Source organism: Rhineura floridana, chromosome 3 (assembly GCF_030035675.1).
Source record: "Rhineura floridana isolate rRhiFlo1 chromosome 3, rRhiFlo1.hap2, whole genome shotgun sequence".
Lineage (NCBI taxonomy): Eukaryota > Metazoa > Chordata > Lepidosauria > Squamata > Rhineuridae > Rhineura > Rhineura floridana.
This window is the reverse complement of record NC_084482.1, coordinates 106,447,182-106,467,375: the sequence shown is the minus strand read 5'-3', so window position 1 is coordinate 106,467,375 and position 20,194 is coordinate 106,447,182. Positions and strand designations below refer to the sequence as shown.

The window sequence follows — 20,194 nt, the reverse complement described above, 5'->3', positions numbered from 1 at the left end:
ACAACGTATGTGTATATGCATGTGAATACTGTGTTTGCACTTGACACACAAAGTGGCCTCCACCACCCTCTCTGGCTACTGTGCTGCATTTGCAGTATTTTAACTTTTTTGCATCTCAGGGGAAAATGTTTGCTTGGGTGAGTTTCCCTTAGTTGGTGGCAGGGCAGGGTCCGGGAGGTGGTTACGTGAGAGAGATTATGCTGGCTGGCTGAGGGGGGGGGTTGCACTTGGTTTAACAGGGCCAGTCTATGTCCGGGTAGTTGAAGTCACCCATTACTACCACATTTCCTAGTTTGGATGCTTCCTCAATTTCATATCTCATCTTAAGGTCTCCCTGAGCATTTTGATCAGGGGGATGATAGATCGTTCCCAGTATTAAGTCCCTCCTGGGGCATGGTATCACCACCCACAACGATTCTGTGGAGGAGTCCGCCTCTTTTGGGGTTTCGAGCTTGCTGGATTCAATGCCTTCTTTCACGTATAGAGCGACTCCGCCACCAATACGTCCTGACCTGTCCTTCCGATATAGTTTATATCCAGGGATAACAGTATCCCACTGGTTTTCTCCGTTCCACCAGGTCTCCGTTATGCTCACTATATCAATGCTCTCCTCTTAAGACCAAGCACTCCAGTTCTCCCATCTTGGTTCGGAGGCTCCTAGCATTAGCGTACAGGCACTTGTAAGCAGTGTCTCTCTTCAAGTGTCTTTGGCACTTGTGGTTTGGCCTGTGGTAATTTTGCTCTTCTGAATTTTGCTCTTCTGAATTCTCCTCACCTTTCTTACCAATTTGTGGAGTTCAGGCTGTGAGCTGGATCAGATTGGCCATTGGCCGGATGTATCAGGCTCTCATGTTCACTGCTCAGCCAATCCCAGTCCAAAATCATCTGTTTTACCCATTTCCAGGCAGAATAACAATATGGATGATGTGGAATCATCTTATTTAATGCATGCAGAGATTCCTCACTGGTGAGGCAGGTGCACTTTGTACATGAGCTTCCCATTTATTTCTGAGGCTAATAATGTCTAATACTACCTGCACACGTTCCTTCTCAGTAAGCCAATTGGCAAAAGCATTGTCTTTACATTTATTTATTTGTTTTTTTAAAAAGCCAACCCTCCAGAAGATTTAGAGGCCTAATTTAAAATTCATTCTTTCTGCCACATGCTCATTGTGTGGTACCGAGTATATATTACTCTGGTTTACTTTCAGACAAGGGGTAGCCAATTAGTAATGGCTTACAGCAGAAACAAAACAATAGTTCAGTAGCACTTTAAAGGTTAGCCAATGTACTATTACACAAGCTTTCATGTATTACCAAGAATGATGAAATAGGCTGTGTTATTATTATAGTTTGCTAAAACTGCACTATGATTTACTTTACAGGATTTTTATGAATTTAAAAAGAGCATTAAAACAGCAACTTTAAAATGGCTCTTTAAAATGTAGGATGGTGGTGGTACAGATGACAACTCAGTGTGCAGAGTGTATATGTAGTATATAAGCATGGATTGCACCCTGCTTGCACATCCCACCAAGGCAGTCCTTCCTAGCAGACAGCCACACATTGGATTTGCTGAGGACCTACATATAAAGTCCAATATTTGTAGGCCTTTATAACCTGGTTGTGTCCCACATTCTTTTTTATTTGATTTTTAGGGCGGGTTATTTCATGATTCTCAACTTCGCCATACACAAACACATTCCCCAATTCAAAATCAGGAGCAGGCAGGCTGGAGATAGACTTTTTATTATTACTATTTATTTATTAGCATTGGGTTTATATCCATTCCATGTTTCCTCCAAGTGAACTTCATCACTGAGTAGTGATTTTAGCCCTGGCTTCTCAGGTCCTAGGCCACTTAATATCCCTCTATTTCATTCCATATACCAGGGAAAAAAAAGATTGAGAAGTGAATAAGCTGTGAGAGGGGAATAATCTTTTTTCCATAGGTCTGGAAATTTATGGGGTCCCTTGTTAACAGTTCTGTGTAATATCCTTAAGACTAACCAATTCAGGCTGCAATCCTGTACACATTTATCAGGAAGCATTCCGCAAGGAATTCAATGGGGCTCACTTCTGAGCAAATTATAGTTATTGTGGCATGAGCCCACACTAGAAATTGTGACAGCAAGGTAAGACACTTAGGTATTAAATATTAATAAAAACTGCAGTATTTAAGAGTCAGCTATTTCTTTGCAAAGGAAGAAGATAGGGAGAGAACTACAACGGGAGTGGGTGCACACACCTTTTCTTCCAGCAGAGTAGCAACTGTGACACCAAAGACCCCTTCTAAACATGTTTCAATATACTTAGTAAGACGCTTTTCAGGTTACTTATGTGTTCAGTATTTATACAACTGCAATGCTTAAGTGTCTTTTGCAAGTGAGAAAAATGAGGAGAAAGCTAGGACAACAGGTTATGTCTCTGGGACCTCATTGCCCACAACACTATGACTTCCTAGCAGCTCCACCAGGTCCAATGACTATCAGCTGCCACTGGGGAGGGGGTGCAAGAAGAGGGGAGGGATGGGAGAGGTATCTTATAATTTATCAAGATATGAGTTCCAGCACCTCGTTTTTCATTTTTGTTTTAAGCACAGGTTATTTCTATACTAAACTATTGTAATTCACCTTATGTGGGACTATCACCAAAGGTTGTTTGGAAACCTCAGCTGGTACAAAGTATAGTTGCCTTGAATGCTGGTGGGAGCCAAGTAGTTGGAGCATACAATGGTGCCTAATACTCCAGTGCCTTTTTACTGGGCCTTGTACAATACTTGTTTCAACCTTGCTTTAGAGAATCATGTCTGGTCTATAGTATAGGCAAAAACCATGCTAGACATCAGCCAAATGTAGATTTGAGTATGGAATCGGTGAGATTTAAGATGGTGAGAACCTCTAAAATTATTTACAACTATCTTTGCAGCACTTCTTGTTCATGCTGGAAAGTGATAGGTGTGATGGGTGATGTTTATTTTAAAATTATTAATAACAATGTCTTCAAACCATAGTGTAATGAAACATGAAGGTTGCTTAATTAAGCATTCATAAGTTAAGAAAATGTCAGAGTTAGTACAGCATGTGTAATCTTAATTCTCTCTCTAAACACAAAGGATGCACTAAAAGAATGCTAGCATTTATTTGCTCTTTAACAGTGGTCTCCCAAGATTTGTCCAAATGAAGATTCTTATGACACCTATTTATTTATAACTAATTTACAGTCATGTCTCTATTGTTAAAGGAATTCAGAATGCCCCCCACTTTTTCTTTTTCTTTTTTGCTGTTAAGAGCCTACAGATAAGTCAAAAACAGGAGTAAAACAAGGGGCGCTCAAATCAAAGAACCAGTTTTGTGGACTGTTCAGTGAAATGTTAACACCACACAGCTACTAAAGTGATGATATTCTATTGAGTTCTGAGATGGGGAGCTATTTACTTGATCAAGATAATGGATGAGATATGGGTAGGAAGGATAGCTGGATAAGTTAGGGTTTGGATAAAGCAGAGAATATAGTTATTGTAAATAAAGGTAGAGACACATTTACTGTTGTGGTAGTTCCAGTGCGTCTCCACCTCTCTTTTCTGAAAACAGGGGCAACCGTCGCCCCTTTTTACTCTAATACCTGGTAGGATCAGCTGGAGTGCATTTTTAAAAAATTCAGCTTCAGATTTTGCAGCTGATTGGTAGATCAACCCATTTGGTTTCCAGGTTTGGCCAATGGAAACGCTTTGCTGTAGACTCAGGCAGAGACAGTGATTGGCCCAACAGTTTACTGTGAGCAGTCCTGAAAGGTCTGAAGTCAGCAGTGGGGAAGGGAGGTGTGTCCCGCCGAGGCAGGGTCGCTTCAAAACGCAGCCAGAAAAATATTCTCGCTGCTTTTAAAGCAACTAATGTGCTCACAGCCTAGGACACTAAGTGCTCAAACACTGATTTGTACTCTTTCTAGGACATTTTGGGATAAGTGACAGGGAAATTTCAATGTAACAATGGATAAAATCTTTTTTCTTGTATTTTATTTTATTTATTTGTTTATTGGTATTACATTTCTGGGGCTAGGAGTTTTCATGACAGTAGGTTTTTCTGATTTATTGGTTCACATGTTAATTCAGATCATTATTGTACCTTGGTACTGCTCCTTAAAAGGACATAACTTGTTTTTGCAAAAGTACTTCCACACACGACGTTACTCTAGGTTGCATTCAACATAGCACTAAGTCAGTGTCCTATCAGTGCAAGGATTTCTGCTTGTGCAACAGAACTCCCCCCATTTCTTTCTCCCACATGCCCCCTAAATCTGTTCTAGAGGTTTCCTCAACTCTCTGAAGCAGATTTGGAGAGGTGTGGGGCATGTGTGTGTGTGTAAAGTCCCGTTGTGCTAGCGGTAAACACATTGACGGGACACTATAGTTGAATACTGCCCTTGTGTGTCCTTTTCTACACATGCACTTGGAATCCCATGCACACGTGCCCCCAAATGTTGTGTATACTTTTGGGTCTTGAGCTCACCGTCTTGGTGCATGATGAGGCAAATTACATTTATATTAACACTAGCATTAATATTAACGGTATTATATGTTGTATTTTTAATTATGTACGCCGCCTAGAGTGGCCGTTCATTCGGCCAGATAGGCGGCCTAAAAATAAAATTTTATTATTATTATTATTATAGCATAGGGGAGATTTATCAACCAGACAAGAGACCAAAGATTAGAATCAAATAATTTGCAAATTTATTACAATAGGGAGAGATTAATTGTTATGTAAAATTGTATAAAAGATTGGCATTTGACCACTGTTCTTGGGGTTAACCTCAGGGGGCAGTATAGGAAAGGATATAAAATGACAAATGATGTGGGCATAAGACAGATGTCCCTGGAGTTAGTCAACTTGGAGTAAGAGGGTAGAATAAAACAGTGCTGGCTGGGAGCAGCATGGCTTGACTTCTTTAGAAGAACAGAGGAGAGAGACAGAAGACAGGTTCACAGCGGGGAAAAGAAAACTAGAGCACAGGTATTACCTCTCCCAGAATGAGGGGAAAAAAGTCTTCAAGGATCTGTTCCAGGAACCAGGGTTCCAGATGTTATTTCTGTGGTGAGGAGCTTGGGGTAAGCTCTTTCAGATCCTTTCATAGCATCCTTTGGTGGAGGGTTAGAGAGAAGAAGCTGTGCGTTCCCAAAGTGAACAGAATGCAAAACAGAGAAAAGAGAAGTGTTCTGGGCAAAAGGATAGGAGGGGAGCCAAGCTGAAAAATCTGTGGAAATCCCACAAAGACTCACTGCTGAAGACCCAGGGGGCAGAATTTTTAAAGGTCAGACTACATATTGGGAGGAGCATATTTAGGGAGAAAGAATGCAGGATACTGAGAGACCCTAAACTTTTGTACACAAATTGGATGTAATTATCTTCCCATGAGTGCAAAGGAATGTGCTGTGTAGAAAGGATTTTGCATGCATACTTCCATGGAGGATTCTATCCTTAAGATATGCTAACAGGTGCTTATGTGTCTACTAGTGGCAGTGGTGCATGCAGTTTCCTCCCTCCAGGATTTAAAATGACTAAGACTGCAATCCTAACCTCATTCATCAGAGAGTAAGCCCCACTGAATTCAATAGGATTTACTTCTGAGCAGATATGGGTAGGAGTACACTGTAAATTAGGAAATTTCTGGGATTACTTAATTAGGCTAGAGGTTAGCCAGCAGAGAAAGGCATTTGCACGGTATGCATACCTGTTGAATCTCACTGGACAATTTAATCAAGGTCATTAAATACCCATTTAGCTTTCTTGCCCTGGGTGTCTAAACTTCTGCTTTTCAACCATTCCAAGGCAGCACTGAGACTTCTGGAGTCGAGGCTAGGGGCATATTTAAAACAATGGTAAGGCTGAGCTCCTTGGTAACTGTCCCCCATAAAGTGGCTTAATTGCACATGGCTTCCCACTTAAAGATTTGACTAACTTGCTGTTACTCTAGTTCTCCCATATGAATCCCTGACCAATCTGCTAGGATACAAAGTTCTGGCTTGCTATAGCACAGATGCTAACTATTGCTCAACAAACCAGGTTTAATAGTGAAACATCTTGCACAACAAAGTGTGACCTTTTCATAGATCGACCACAATTGTTCAGAAATCACAAACATTCATACTGGCCCATGTACCATACTCACAGCTACATTTCACTACCAAATCTGAAAATCACAGCCCTTTCATGCAGAAATCCATTCTAGGTCTCCCCCAAACCTTTCTTCATTTCAGCAGCCTAATTTGGAATAAAAATGTTGATTTTAAACCCTTGGCAGACTGCAAATCACTGAGAGATCTACCAACAGTTGCTGATCTACCTTCTGCCCACTTCTGATGTAAACAACATGAAGTACATTTCGGATAATATTAACACCACATCAGATGATACAAAACAAACAAAATTTTAGAATTATAGAATAGTAGAGTGGGAAGGGGCCTATAAGGCCACTGAGTCCAACTCCCTGCTCAATGCAGGAGCCCAAGTTAAAGCATACTCGATAGGTGGTTGTCCAGCTGCTTCTTGAATGCCTCCAGTATTGGAGAGCCCATCACTTCCCTAAGTAATTGGTTCCATTGTTGTACTGCTCTAATAGTTAGGAAATTTTTCCTGATGTTCAGTCAAAATCTGGTTTCCTGTAACTTGAGCCCATTCTTCCATGTCCTGAACTCTGGGATGACTGAGAAGAAATCCTGGCCCTCCTCTATGTGACAGCCTTTCAAGTACTTGAAGAGTGCTATCATATCTCCCCTTAGTCTTCTCTTCTCAAGGCTAAACATGTCCAGTTCTTTCAGTGTCTCCTCATAGGGCTTTGTTTCCAGTCCCCTGATCATCCTCGTTGCCCTCCTCTGAACCTGTTTCAGTTTGTCTGCATTCTTCTTAAAATGTGTCCAGAACTGGATGCAGTACTCAAGATCAAGTTGCAGGAAGCCAGATTTCGACTGAACATCAGGAAAAACTTCCTAACTGTTAGAGCCATACAACAATGGAATCAAGTACCTAGAGAGGTAGTGGGCTCTCTGACACTGGAGGCATTCAAGAGGCAGCTGGACAGCCATCTGTCAGAAATGCTTTGATTTGGATTCCTGCATTGTGCAGGGGGTTCGACATGATGGGCTTATATAACCCTTCCAACTCTACTATTCTATGATTCTAAGATTCTAAGGCCTAACCACTGCCAAATAGAGGGGAAATAATACTTGATGTGATCTGGAAACTATACTTGTCAATGCAACCTACAATAGCATTTGCCTTTTTTGCAGCCACATTGCACTCAACAACAATTCCAAGATCCTTCTTGCATGTACTATTGCTGACCCAAGTTTCCCCCATCTTATAACTGTGCATTTGGTTTCTTTTTCCTAGATGTGGAAGTTTGCACTTATCCCTGTTAAGTTTCATTCTGATGCTTTCAGTCTAATGCTGCAGCCTATCAAGATCACTTTGAATTTTGTTTCTGTTCTCCAGGGTATTAGCTATCCCTCCCAATTTTGTACCATCTGCAAATTTGATAAGCATTCCCTGCACCTCTTCAACAAAGTCCTTAATAAAAATGTTGAAGAGCACTGGACCCAGGCCCGAGACCTGCAATACGTGATATGTTACATCTTCCCAGTTTGAGAAGGAGCCATTGATAAGCACTCTTTGAGTAAGATTCGGTAGCCAACTGTGGATCCACCTGATAGTTGGTTCCATGTAGCCCACATTTAGCTAGCTTGCTAATCAGAATATCATGAGGCACTTTGTCAAAAACTTTGCTGAAATCAAGATATATTATGTTCACATCATTTCCCCAGCTTACCGTGGAGGTTCCCTTGATCAAAACATGAAATATGATTAGTCTGGCAGGATTTGTTCGTGACAAATCCATGTTGGCTTCTAGTAATCATTGCATTGTTTTCAAGGTGCTTACAGATTGACTGCTTTATCATCTGCTCCAGAATTTTCCCAGGGAACGATGTCAGGCTGAATGGTTTATTGTTCATTTTTGCCTCATTTGAAGATAGAGACAACATTAGTTGTCCTCCAGTCAGCAAAAATAGACAGTGGTTCTGCAGCCAGTTCCTTCAATGTTCTAGGATGCAGTTCATCAGGCCCTGCAAATTTTAACTCGTTCAACGTGATTAGGTATTCCTTTACCATTTGTCTATTAATCTCAAGCTGTCCTGCCCCCTTCAACTTCACATTTGCCAGGAGGGTTATAGACCCTCTTTTGGGAGAAGACTGAGCCAAAGCAGGAATTGACCACTTCTGCCTTGTATTTGTCATCTGTTATCATTTTGCCATTCTCACCAAGTAACTTGTACCACCATTTCTTTTCTGTGTCTTTTACTATGGATGCACCTGAAGAAATCTTTTTTGCTGCTTTTAGCATCCCTCACCAACCTCAGCTCATTCTCAGCTTTAGAGATGCCATCCCTGCAATTCTGTGCTACATGTCTGTACTCTTACTTTATGGCCTGGCCTTACTTCCACTTCCTGTATGTGTCCTTTTTTGTTTTCAGGTCATCTAAAAGCTTTTTGTAAAGCCACATTAGCTTCTTCTGCAGACTTCTCCCTTGTTTCCTCTACTTGTTTCTCTCCTCAACACTTTCCTCTTCTGCTTCAACATGCTGTTGTTCTTCCACCTCCTGTACGTCTCTTTGCTGCTGTTGTTCCAGCATTTTGTCTAAGAATTCTTTGTCTTCTCTTATACTCTTATACACTGTTACTTAGAAACAAATTTCACTTTCCAGTAAAAGTGTGTAGGAATCATGATCGGCAGCACATGTACCTAGAGCTGTTCTGTATGAGAACTGAGGCGGGGGGGGGGTTCCACTAGACTTATTCATGTACAGGAAAATGGCAATCTAGTTCAAATAGCATTTGAACATTGTCTATTACTGAACGCATTCATGTATCAATTAGGGAGGGATGTGCTAGAATTCTGCCCAATTCAGATTTGGTACCAAATTTTCCATTAATCTGCTTATTCACTATAGTTATGGATTGTATTTTTATGCAGTGATTTTCCACAGCTATTTTTGGAAACATTTTTTTAAAAAAATCCACAGCTAGAGCATTGATATTAATATCAATGTTTGTATCACTATTTCCTTAAATTCATCAATATTTCCTTTAGAAATATTGATACTACCTTTAAAAGCACTGAAATTAATATCAGTATTTTTTCCAAACAGGGGAAACGAATGGGTAAAAGCAGTGGCTTGTGGACAAAGAACGAACTCGAATCAATACCACCTTGTTAGGTTGACGGAATGCTTTTGAACCAGCACTTGTCCCCATCCCTAGTATCAATACAGAACCCCATCTCACTATATAGCCACACAAAGTTAACATCCAACAAATGTCACTCTTTCAAATGGGCCAGTTATAGACATAAACTCTTCTCTTTTTTAAAATAAAATTCTCAAGGGCATTTGACTGAACAAAACTGCTGGAAAATAGGTCCAAACAGAACCTACCCAACAGACATTTTATTGCAGTTTTCCATCAGCAGGGAAAGGAGCCAAATATTTCATATTTCTGTGTGGCTATTATCTCTTTGCCATAAAATGTGAAGCTCCAGTGCATAGTAATAAATTGCCTAGCCATCTTGTAAAATAGATCAAAGATTCAGGGCTTTATTTAGCTTTCTACTTTTCTCTGTTGACTTGATACATTTTCTTCCTCCCCCTTTTTTTTTACATGTCTGGTAATAGCCTTTTCCTTGTCCCCAAAACAATTCTTTCCTGATCGTATAAACCATGTTGGGGTACATTTGTTTTACCTATAGCTAGTGAGAGCTAACAATAAGGTATGTAACCTGCTGTGAGCAAAAAAGCAGGACTTTTAAAGGCTGAAGTAAGTCCTAGACCTCATTGCACTTCCTTCCCTTCAGTGTATGTGTAAATTGGGAGGTTTGATAGGATGGGCCAGATAGGAAGAATGCATACTGATGCCTGCTCATATGTTCATTTAATCAAACCAGAATATATCCCCCCCGTCCACCAGCTACAAAGAAGTCAGATGGTGTTTTTCCCCTAAGGAACCAATCCAATATTTGAATGTTCTCTTTAGGTTCTAATATCAACTTTACATCAACAAAGTTTAAAGAGCTCTAAATCTCAAGACATAGCATAGCAGTATAAAATAAAAATGCTGCTGTGAACATCCCTTGTTTTCTTGTAACTTGGAGTATAGTTAGGGAAGCAGGACACTGACAACCAAATTCCAGTAACAGTAGTTTGTTGTTTTATTTTGAGTCATTGAAATTTATAGTGACTCCACAGACAAGAACCTCCAGTTCTTGCCTGTGTAACTTGAATTGTAATATCCACATACATATGGATGAAACAGAAGCTTGCATAGGTTCAGGGGAACAGCATAGGTACACTGATCCATCTAGCTTATTGACTGGCAGTGGCTTTCCAGGATTTCAGATAAGAGTCTTTTTCAAGACTATCTGGAGATGCCAGGGATTGATGGTGAGACCTTCTGTATGCAAAACACGTGTCGTAATACTGAGCTCCAGCCCTTTGCTGGAAATCTCACTTCAGAAAATGCTCAGTTTCAAAAGTTCCCCTGAAGGGATGCAGATGTAGGATGTGGACAGGACACTTGCACCAGTGAGGCTGACAATGATTCCTCTTGATCCCTGCCCATCATGCCAATCGTGGTTGGTAAAGATCTAGTAGGAGAGGATTAACTGGATGGGTCCAGGGAGTGGTGAATGCCTCTCTATAGAAGGAAGTTATGCCCACCTTTTGACACTATAAGTCCCATAAGAGTCCATTCTGTCTCCTATGCTATTTAACATCTATATGAAACCATTAGGAGCTGTCATCTGGAGATTTAGAGCACAGTGTTATCGGTATGCCGATGACACACAGCTCTGTTTCTCCATTCCATCTGAATCTGGAGAGTCTGTTAAGATGTCTGGAGGAAGTGATCGGCTGGTGTCTGGAGGAAATGATGGGCTGGAAGGGGGCCAATAAATGGAGGCTTAATCCTGATAAGACAGAAGTTCTGTGGGTGGATGGTTCCCATGTCTGGAAATTAGGTGCACAACCTATTCTGGGAGGGGTTGTACTCCCCCTGAAGGAACAAGTTTTTGTCTGGGACTACTCCTGGATTCCAGCTTGTCACTAGAGTCCCAAGTGACTTCTGTGACTAGGAGTACTTATGCCCAGCTGAGGCTGATTTGCCAGTTATGGCTGTTCCTGGACCAGGATAGCCTGGCCTCAGGTGTCCATACTCTGGTGACTTCCCATCTGGACTACTGTAATGCACTGCATCTAGTGCACAATGCAGCTGATAGGCTGGTAAGTGGGGCAGCCCAATGGGAACATGTGTGACCGGTCCTGATAGCGCTGCACTGGCTGCCAGTGAGTTACCAGGCCCAATTCAAGGTGTTAGTACTAGCATATAAAACCCTAAATGGCTTGGGGCCCAAGTATCTAAAAGAGCGCTTTCCCCAGTATCAACCATCTTGGATTCTTTGATCAGCAGGCAAGGCCTTGTTGATGATGTTGCCACCAAGTGCTGCCTGGTTGGCGCTGATTCATGACACAGCTTTTTCAGTGATGGTTCCCCGTTTGTGGAATGCCCTCCCCAGTGAGATGCATCTGTCCCCATCATTATTGACTTTCAGAAAGAATTTGGAAACATTCTTGTTTACCCAAGTATTTAATGGCTGAAGGAGACTGTTCCTGGCAACCTGAAGATCACTGATGAAAGAATATTTTCAACTATAATTATGTTTTAGAATGTTTTAAACTGCTTTTGGAATGCTTTCTTAATTATTTTGTTGATATATTTGCCACCCTGGGTTCTTTCAGGAGGAAGAGAGGGATATAAATGTAACAAATAAATACCTGTCTTGCTCCTCTACTCATGAATCCTGGCCATCAACCTATTATATACTCAGCACAGGAACTGGGGATAGGAGAGGAACCTGTTAGCAGAGTGACTGGAATAAAGTAGATGGAGAGAAAGGACAGTGATAATATTTTACTGAGGTAAACCGAACAAGAACAGTACATGACATGAGGAGAAATAAATAGAGATGTTTGTCTTTCTTAGATCAGGCCTATGCAGAGGAAAAGGGGAAAGCTCCTTCAGAAGTACTTGACCCTCCAACTACACCAACTGTCAAATGTCAACTGTCTTCCTCACTGACAGCTAACTTCTGACTGATAGAACCTCCAATCAGAGTCTGCTGTCAGCCAGACCATTAACAGAATTAACCTTTAAGTCACACACTGAATGGTCCCTGCTGTTGTACTTCCATCAGAGCAAAGAGATGGAAACTTCCTTCATTCCCTGGCTACCTCTCACCCTCATGGACCTGTCACACTCACTAAATGGGATACTAAGGGCCAAGATATATGATGGGGTGGAATATATGATCACATTGAATCCCCCCCCAGAAATCCTAAAATGGAATATATAGCAGCTTTTAATCAGATTGGGACTACTACGGCATAAACGGCAGTGGTTCTCCTGCATAATTTTCCTAACGTCAGCTCCTTGAGGTATTCCCCAGAAATTAAGCTGGTATTTGCTACTTCATATGTGGTAGACACTTTTAAACTAGATTGATGGAGGATATGTCAATCTATAGCTATTGCTCATGATAGCTATGTGGAACTTCCAGGTTTAGTATACCATTAGCTTACTGTTGCTGGAAAACAACAATGGGAGAAGGCTTTTGCCAAGTCCTGCTAGTAGGCTTCCTGTCAGCATCTGGCTGGCTGCTGTTAGAAACAAGACGCTGGACTTAGTAGACCCTAATCAAGAGGGATTTTGTTCTTATGTTCAAAACATGTACTATTGCTTACCAACTTCAGGTTTCCCAACAACAAAATATGAATGTAGGTTGTTCATATATTAAACCCATAAATAGCACCTCATGTGTACGTTGTGTAGAACTAAATGAGGAACATTTCAAGAATCATACCCCATTTCACCTTGTTTTGGTTATAAAAAGGTAAGCGTCAGACATTTAATACATGAAAAAGAATCCCCCAGTGGAGTGCTTGGATGCAAGTAAACTCTTAATTAACATTCTGGCAAAGCATGAACATAAAAGAGGAAAACATGGAGATAAAAAGGAGATAAATGACACACTGCTCAATTTTATAGGCTCTGTATTCAACACATCTTAAAAGAAAATGCAAATTGTGTTTATATATATCTCACAGAAAAAACTAATGGTATCACACGATTAAACCCAAACGTTGCATCCAAAAAGCCTAAACAAGAGAGACAGAGATGGATGTGAAATGCCCCACTTCATCTCTTAAAAGCAGCCAAGGATCAGAAATTATTGCAATGATTAGTATCTTCCCTTCCTGAATGTTTCTTTTAGGCACAGCTTGGATCAAACACCCTGTAGACTAGGAGGGATGCAACTATAGATAGCTTTGCATGCTTGGGAGAAATGATTTTGCAGCTTTTATTTGCCATGGGGAGTTAACTAACTACTGGAAGGAGATACTTTTAAGAAAGAAATATCAGTTCCACTTCTTTGGGATAAATGCAGTTGTCAGTGCTGCCTGCTGCCTCTCTAGTCAACAGAAGACCCTGATTTGCGATGTAAGAGGACATATGTTTTATCTGGGAACTTGTCCAGAACTTTAAAACACTCTCTCTCTCTCTCTCACACACACACACACACTCACAGACACACACACACACACAAGTTTGAACTGAGTACAGTATTTGCCTCTTTGTTTGCTAACAAAGGCTCCAGCAATATTGAGTTAATATAGTGAACAAATTGCTGGATACTTAATGGTCAATAGACTAGGGACTACTATCAGCATTCAGTTCTTGTAACATCTGGCAAGTCTATAAATGAAAGCTCTTACTTTTGGTCTTCTATATTATTCTCAGAAGCCTCTTTCTCTGGCAAGATATACTTGTAATTAGAGACAGGCCAAAAGTGGTGGTGGTAGTGCTAAGACTTTTCATTGGCCCTTTTGACCCCTGCGAAAAACCTGATAATTTTCTGAGTGCTGTGAATAGTGTTTGCCTACTGTGCAGGGGTAAAGAGTGTTGGGAGGAAGAAGGACTGTGTCCCTGTGGTTCAAGCAGCCAAGCCAATTCTCACTGTTTAGCTATGTGGCACTGGGAGACAATGAAACCAACAGCACAATGTGACAAGATTGGAACCATCTGCTTGATTGTCTCAAGAATAGGGAAGCATTCCTTTATCTTCCTCTCTTCTGGCTCCTAATTCAAAGTGAAGGCAGGGGTTGTTTGCTGTTACTAACATTACCTATGTTGTGCCATAATGTCATAATACTTAGGTTAGGCTCCTAGAATATTTTGCCCACCAATCAGAGCTGTTTAACTGAAACTATAAATCACAACATTCTTACCTGTGTACCAGCTGTTTGCGACTTACACAAGTGGCTGTCTCGTAGTCATGAGTGACACACACTTTATGTGGGCTGCATTTTACCTTCAAACACGGGTCTTTGGATGGATCAAGAGCTATTAAAAATAAGATATGAAGGAGTAGTTTAGAAAATTATCACTCGGCTTAGTTAAAATAATGAGACAAATATCTCAAGGAAGGCAGTAGCACTTTTCATTGCAAAAGTGGGCTACAATGTTTACCCCATTATCTTCACAGCTCTGTGAGACAGATCATGCTCAGATATAGTTGCTTGTCCCAAGTAATCCAATGTACTTTATAGCCGGTCAATTAGGATTTGAAGCTTGATCTGATATCCAGCCCAGTGTTCTGCCCACTGCAGTATCATGGTTTCTTGCTGGTTATACACAGTTTTGCTTGGATCTGCAGAGTCATAGAACTGCAGAATAACATAAATGTACAGCTGGAAGAATCCACCTCTTGTCTTCTGATGCCACCATTTAGGTGGGATATAACTATTGCCAATAGGTCATAGAGAAGTACAGAGTCAACAGCAATCTATATTATAAATAAAGAAAAGTAATCAAGGTGTACAATTGCTCAGGGTTAAGAACAGATGAAAGAATACAGGTTGCATGAAAAACTAGGTACCAGCCTGAAGAAAAATTCTATTCGGACGCCAAAATACTTGCTGTGAAAACTGACTTTCTGTTTCCATTATGTGTTTTTCCTTTAATTTTGACATTCATTTTAGAATTGCGTTTTAAAATTATTGTTAGGCAGATCAAACAAGAGTTTACGGAAGAAAACTTCACAGAATATCACAAGTCTTGTCATGCATAGAACACTGGATTGTAGCCAAATGTCACTGTTATCTATTGAAATAACAATTGTATGATAGGCTATTTAATTATTGCTGTTGTGCAGCAGGACAGTGATTGCTAAGTCCCATGTAAAACTTAGAATTTTGTATTATTACAATGTATGATTTCTTGTATTTTATCCAAGCATAATTCTAAAATCAACAAAAACACAGCATGCCAGATCCCACTAGTGCCAGCATGACACACAAATACTAGTGTAGAACGGAGCTACTGTCATTACTGCAACAATTACACTTTTAAACATTGTCTTTCACTTACAAAGAATCCAAAAGCACCTTTGAAATTTTCTGCATACACATGCAGACAATGCCAGTTAAATACACCTGGATTAAAATGTCGGGTTTAAGCAAGCTTGCATGCCGCCCCTTTGATAGGGAGATGTTCCCTCTAACTAATATTTGGGGAATATCTCTATGTACCTGTTTACCGTGATGTAACTTCTTAAAGGATGGGGTTACCTGGCTTATCTTCCTCTTTCCTTTGTAAAAGGGATTAGTAGATTCCTGCATATCCACCATTGTTGTGATTTAACCTCTAGCAGAGGCAGCATGGCAGATGCTCTTCCTGAGATCATCATCACCAAAGACTAAATGGATGACTACTTTTTCCATCTAAGCTGGAGCCTATGTTTCCTGAACATATGAAAGGTCGTGAGTAAATATTCTTTATCTCTTTTTACCTAAGAAGACTGTGTCTGTTGTTATTTGTGTCTGAGGAAAGGTGGGCTGGTTGATTCTCAAAAATCCGCTGTTGTTACTAAATACTTCTGCTATGAAATAGGACTACATAATGTCCCTATTTCATTTTTAAATCAAACATAAAATACAATATATTCAGTGCAAAGTAGCATCAATCCATGGTGGAGGTTTGAAGGAATTAATAATGTCATATAGTGAAACTGCAGGCTGTCTTTTTAATACCACAGAAAAATAATAATTACAAATTTGGAATATTGCCAGGACACAATTAAAACCTTTTCACATCCAAAAAAAGGTCTTTAGGGACTACAAGCAGTCCACTGATATTCTGCCAATAATTATGATATGGGACTCCTATGAAAATGTCCCATTTAGCTTACATTAAACATTTTGAGTATGAAGCATGAATATATATGTGTGTGTGTGTGTGTGTGTATAACAAAAGGGTGTAAGGAAGGAAGGAAGGGCATAAAACACAAGGACAGTATTACTCTTGAAACAATTTGTATGTTGGTTCATTCTATCCAAACTGCTTAGCATACATTCATTCCATGTGTATACTGCATGCATCGGGGGATGGCATCCTTGCTTGCTCTGCCTCTGATGTCCATGTATTCAGTGTCAGCGTGAGAGAGGCATAGGAGTACATGACTATATGCAAATGCATTTGGGAACTCTGATCACCTCACAATGAGTATGTGTCACCAGAAAACACAGACAGTAGCTGTGCTAATGTCAATTAGCAGGCATAGTCCTGCTTTCTCTTCACCGGGAGAGTGAAGTTCTGTAGGGTGTACTCCATGGCTGTCCCTGGATTTCACTTTGAAGTGCAGCAGATGGGAGTATAGTGGACAATTTATTTTATTTATTTATTTAATTTAATTTATATACCGCCCTAAGCCAAAGGGCTCTCTGGGCGGTGTACATAAAATAAAGCAATCAGGAATATATAAATACAATAAAACAATAGAATCAAACCAACAAAGGTAAACAAAAATAATCAAACAGTAGCAAAATACAACAATACATATAATAATATGCATTAAAATGCCTGGGAATATAAAAAGGTTTTCACCTGGTGCCGAAAAGATAGCAGCGTCGGCGCCAGGCGCACCTCATCGGGGAGACCATTCCATAGTTCGGGAGCCACAACCGAAAAGGCCCTATTTCTAGTCACCACCCTCCGAGCTTCTTGATGGGATGGTACTCAGAGGAGGGCCTTAGATGTTGAGCGCAGTGTACGGGTAGTTTCATATTGGGAGAGGTGCTCCACCAGGTATTGCGGTCCCATGCCGTGTAAGGCTTTATAGGTCAAAACCAGCACTTTGAATTTAGCCCGGAAACAAATAGGAAGCCAGTGCAGACGAGCCAGAACGGGTGTAATATGAGCGGACCTTCTTGTCCGCGTCAACAATCTGGCCGCTGCATTCTGGACTAACTGTAGTTTCCGAACTGTCTTCAAGGGCAGCCCAACGTAGAGCGCATTGCAGTAGTCCAATCAAGAAGTTACCAGAGCATGAATGACTGAGGCGAGGTCGTCACTGTCCACATAGGGACATAGCTGGGCTACCAATCAGAGATGGTAGAAAGCATTCCTTGCCACTGAGGCTACCTGAGCCTCAAGAGAGAAGGAAGAGTCAATAAGAACTCCCAAGCTACGAACCTGTTCTTTCAAGGGGAGTGTAACCCCGTCCAGAACAGGGTGAACATCCACCATCTGGGCAGAGAAGGCACTCACTAACAGCGTCTCGGTCTTGTCTGGATTAAGCTTCAGTCTGTTAGCTCCCATCCAATCCATTATCACGGCCAGGCAACGATTTAGTACGTTAACAGCCTCACCTGAGGAAGATGAAAAGGAGAAATAGAGTTGTGTGTCATCAGCGTACTGGTCACAACGCACTCCAAAACTCCTGATGACTGCACCCAGCAGCTTCATATAGATGTTGAAAAGCATGGGGGACAGTACCGATCCCTGTGGGACTCCACAATGGAGAGTCCAGGGTATCGAGCAGTGTTCCCCAAGCACTACCTTCTGTTGACGACCCACCAAGTAGGAGCGGAGCCACTGCCAAGCATTACCCCCAACTCCCAACTCCGTGAGCCTTCCCAGAAGGATACCATGGTCGATGGTATCAAAAGCAGCTGAGAGATCAAGGAGAATCAACAGGGTCACACTCCCCCTGTCCCTCTCCTGACAAAGGTCATCATACAGGGCGACCAAGGCTGTTTCGGTACCAAACCCAGGTCTAAAACCGGATTGAAACGGATCAAGATAATCAGTGTCATCCAAGAGCCCCTGGAGCTGGTCGGCCACCACCCGCTCCAGAACCTTGCCCAGGAACGGAACATTCGCCACAGGTCTATAGTTGTTCAAGTTATCTGGGTCCAAGGAGGGTTTCTTCAGGAGTGGTCTCACTACCGCCGCTTTTAGGCAGTCAGGGACCACTCCCTCTCGCAAAGAGGCATTGATTACCTCCTTGGCCCAGTCGGCGGTTCCGGTCCTACCAGCTTTCACCAGCCAAGAGGGGCAAGGATCCAGCACCGACGTAGTCGCCCGCACCAGTCCAAGGATCTTGTCAACATCCTCAAGCTGCACAGACTGAAACTCATCCAATAAATAAGGACAAGACCGTGTTCTGGATGCTTCATTGAATCCAACTGCTATAATATTGGAGTCTAAGTCCCGACGAATGCTAGCGATCTTGTCCTGGAAGTGTCCAGCGAGCTCATCACAGCGGGCTACAGATGAATCTATAGTATCCCGAGGGCCAAGATGTAAAAGCCCTCGTACAGTTTTAAAAAGCTCCGCTGGGCGGGTGTCGAGAGGCAGAGCTGGGGTCCCGGGGGTCCCGGGGAGTTGGGAGAAGAGGATTCAGATGGATGGCAGAGGGAAGGGGGAGGAACTTACCCCCTTTGGAGTGAAGACGAAACAGAGGAAATGCCAGTGATAGGGTCGCCTAGCAACGGGGAGCCTGAGAGCTCTGGAGTTTCGGAATCCTCCCTGGACATTCTCACGCCCCCCCTTCTCCGCAGCTCAGAGCAAGAGGGAGGGCTGACCACAGCAGAAAAGCGGAGAGACAGTTTACCATCAGCTCCTCCCCTATCCCCCATAGTGGAATCGGAAACTTCAGAAGAGGAGGGGGTGATGCTTCCCCCCTTACCGCGCACACGTAGACAGCTGAAAAGGCAGGAGAGAAGGGGGGGAAGGCGGGCAGTACCTGAGGGGCAGTTAAGGAGGAGCGAAAGGTTGCGCGCCCGTTTGGCCCCTTCTTAAAGAACAGGCGGAAAGCAGCCCCTTGCTCTGTCAACTTTCTCCCAATGCCGCAGGACCTGTATCCCTGTATTGCTTCATGAGAAGACGCAGTCTTTGTTTGGACATTACCCTAATAAAACACGAATTACTTACAACCTCTGGTCTGGTTCCTGAGTCTCATCCTGGGCCTGACAGCTTGACAGAGCCACCTAAATCACCCTCAACGCTCTCTTCACTTGACTGGGACAAGATGTCAAAGGGAGCAGCGGGGGGGACGAACCCCACTTCTGAGACGGAAGAAGTGAAACTCTTGAGGACTAAGGTAGCTGATTTGCAGACGGATGTTCAAGCCCTGCTAACAGCAGTCAAGGCGCTGAAGACGGATAATCAAACCTTGAAGGCCACGATAGATCAGATGTGAACAGCCCCTCCAGCTGCCGCAGTAAAGGTCCCTATTGGACTGCCCCCAAAATACGCGGGACAAAGTGATCAGTTGGCAACTTTCGTGGCTCAATGTGAGTTATATCTGGATGTCAGGCACATGGAATTTCCAGACGATGGGGCTAAAGTGCTCTGCCACCCTAGTCAGAGGCAGCATGCTTCTGAAAACCAGTTGCCGGAAGCCTCAGGAGGGGAGAGTGTTCTTGCACTCGGGTCCTGCTTGCGGGCTTCCCCCAGGCACCTGTTTGGCCACTGTGAGAACAGGATGCTGGACTAGATGGGCCACTGGCCTGATCCAGCAGGCTCTTCTTATGTTCTTAAGGTACAGAGGATTTATACAGAAGATGACTGAGATGTTCCAAGACCCGCAAAGAGTTGAAACAGTAGCGCGGCAGCTAGGCGCTCTGAAGCAAGCTAAAGGGACTGTTTCCGAGTACACTAACGCTTTTAAAATTCTGTCCCAGGAAACTGGTTACAATGACGCCGCCCTGATGTTTATGTATCGGAGTGGATTAAATGCTGAAATCCTG

General features: G+C 42.2%; 1 protein-coding gene across 12 annotated transcripts in view; it reads right to left on the bottom strand.

Moving 5' to 3' along the window:
- Positions 1–20,194, bottom strand: part of SPOCK1 (SPARC (osteonectin), cwcv and kazal like domains proteoglycan 1) — an 872,143-nt gene that overhangs the window by 347,450 nt on the left and 504,499 nt on the right. For all 12 annotated transcript variants that reach the window (XM_061617192.1, XM_061617194.1, XM_061617196.1 and 9 more), the window contains one exon: positions 14,390–14,504. In XM_061617192.1, the coding sequence (XP_061473176.1) occupies positions 14,390–14,504 (115 nt within the window). The remainder of the gene's footprint in view (positions 1–14,389; positions 14,505–20,194) is intronic.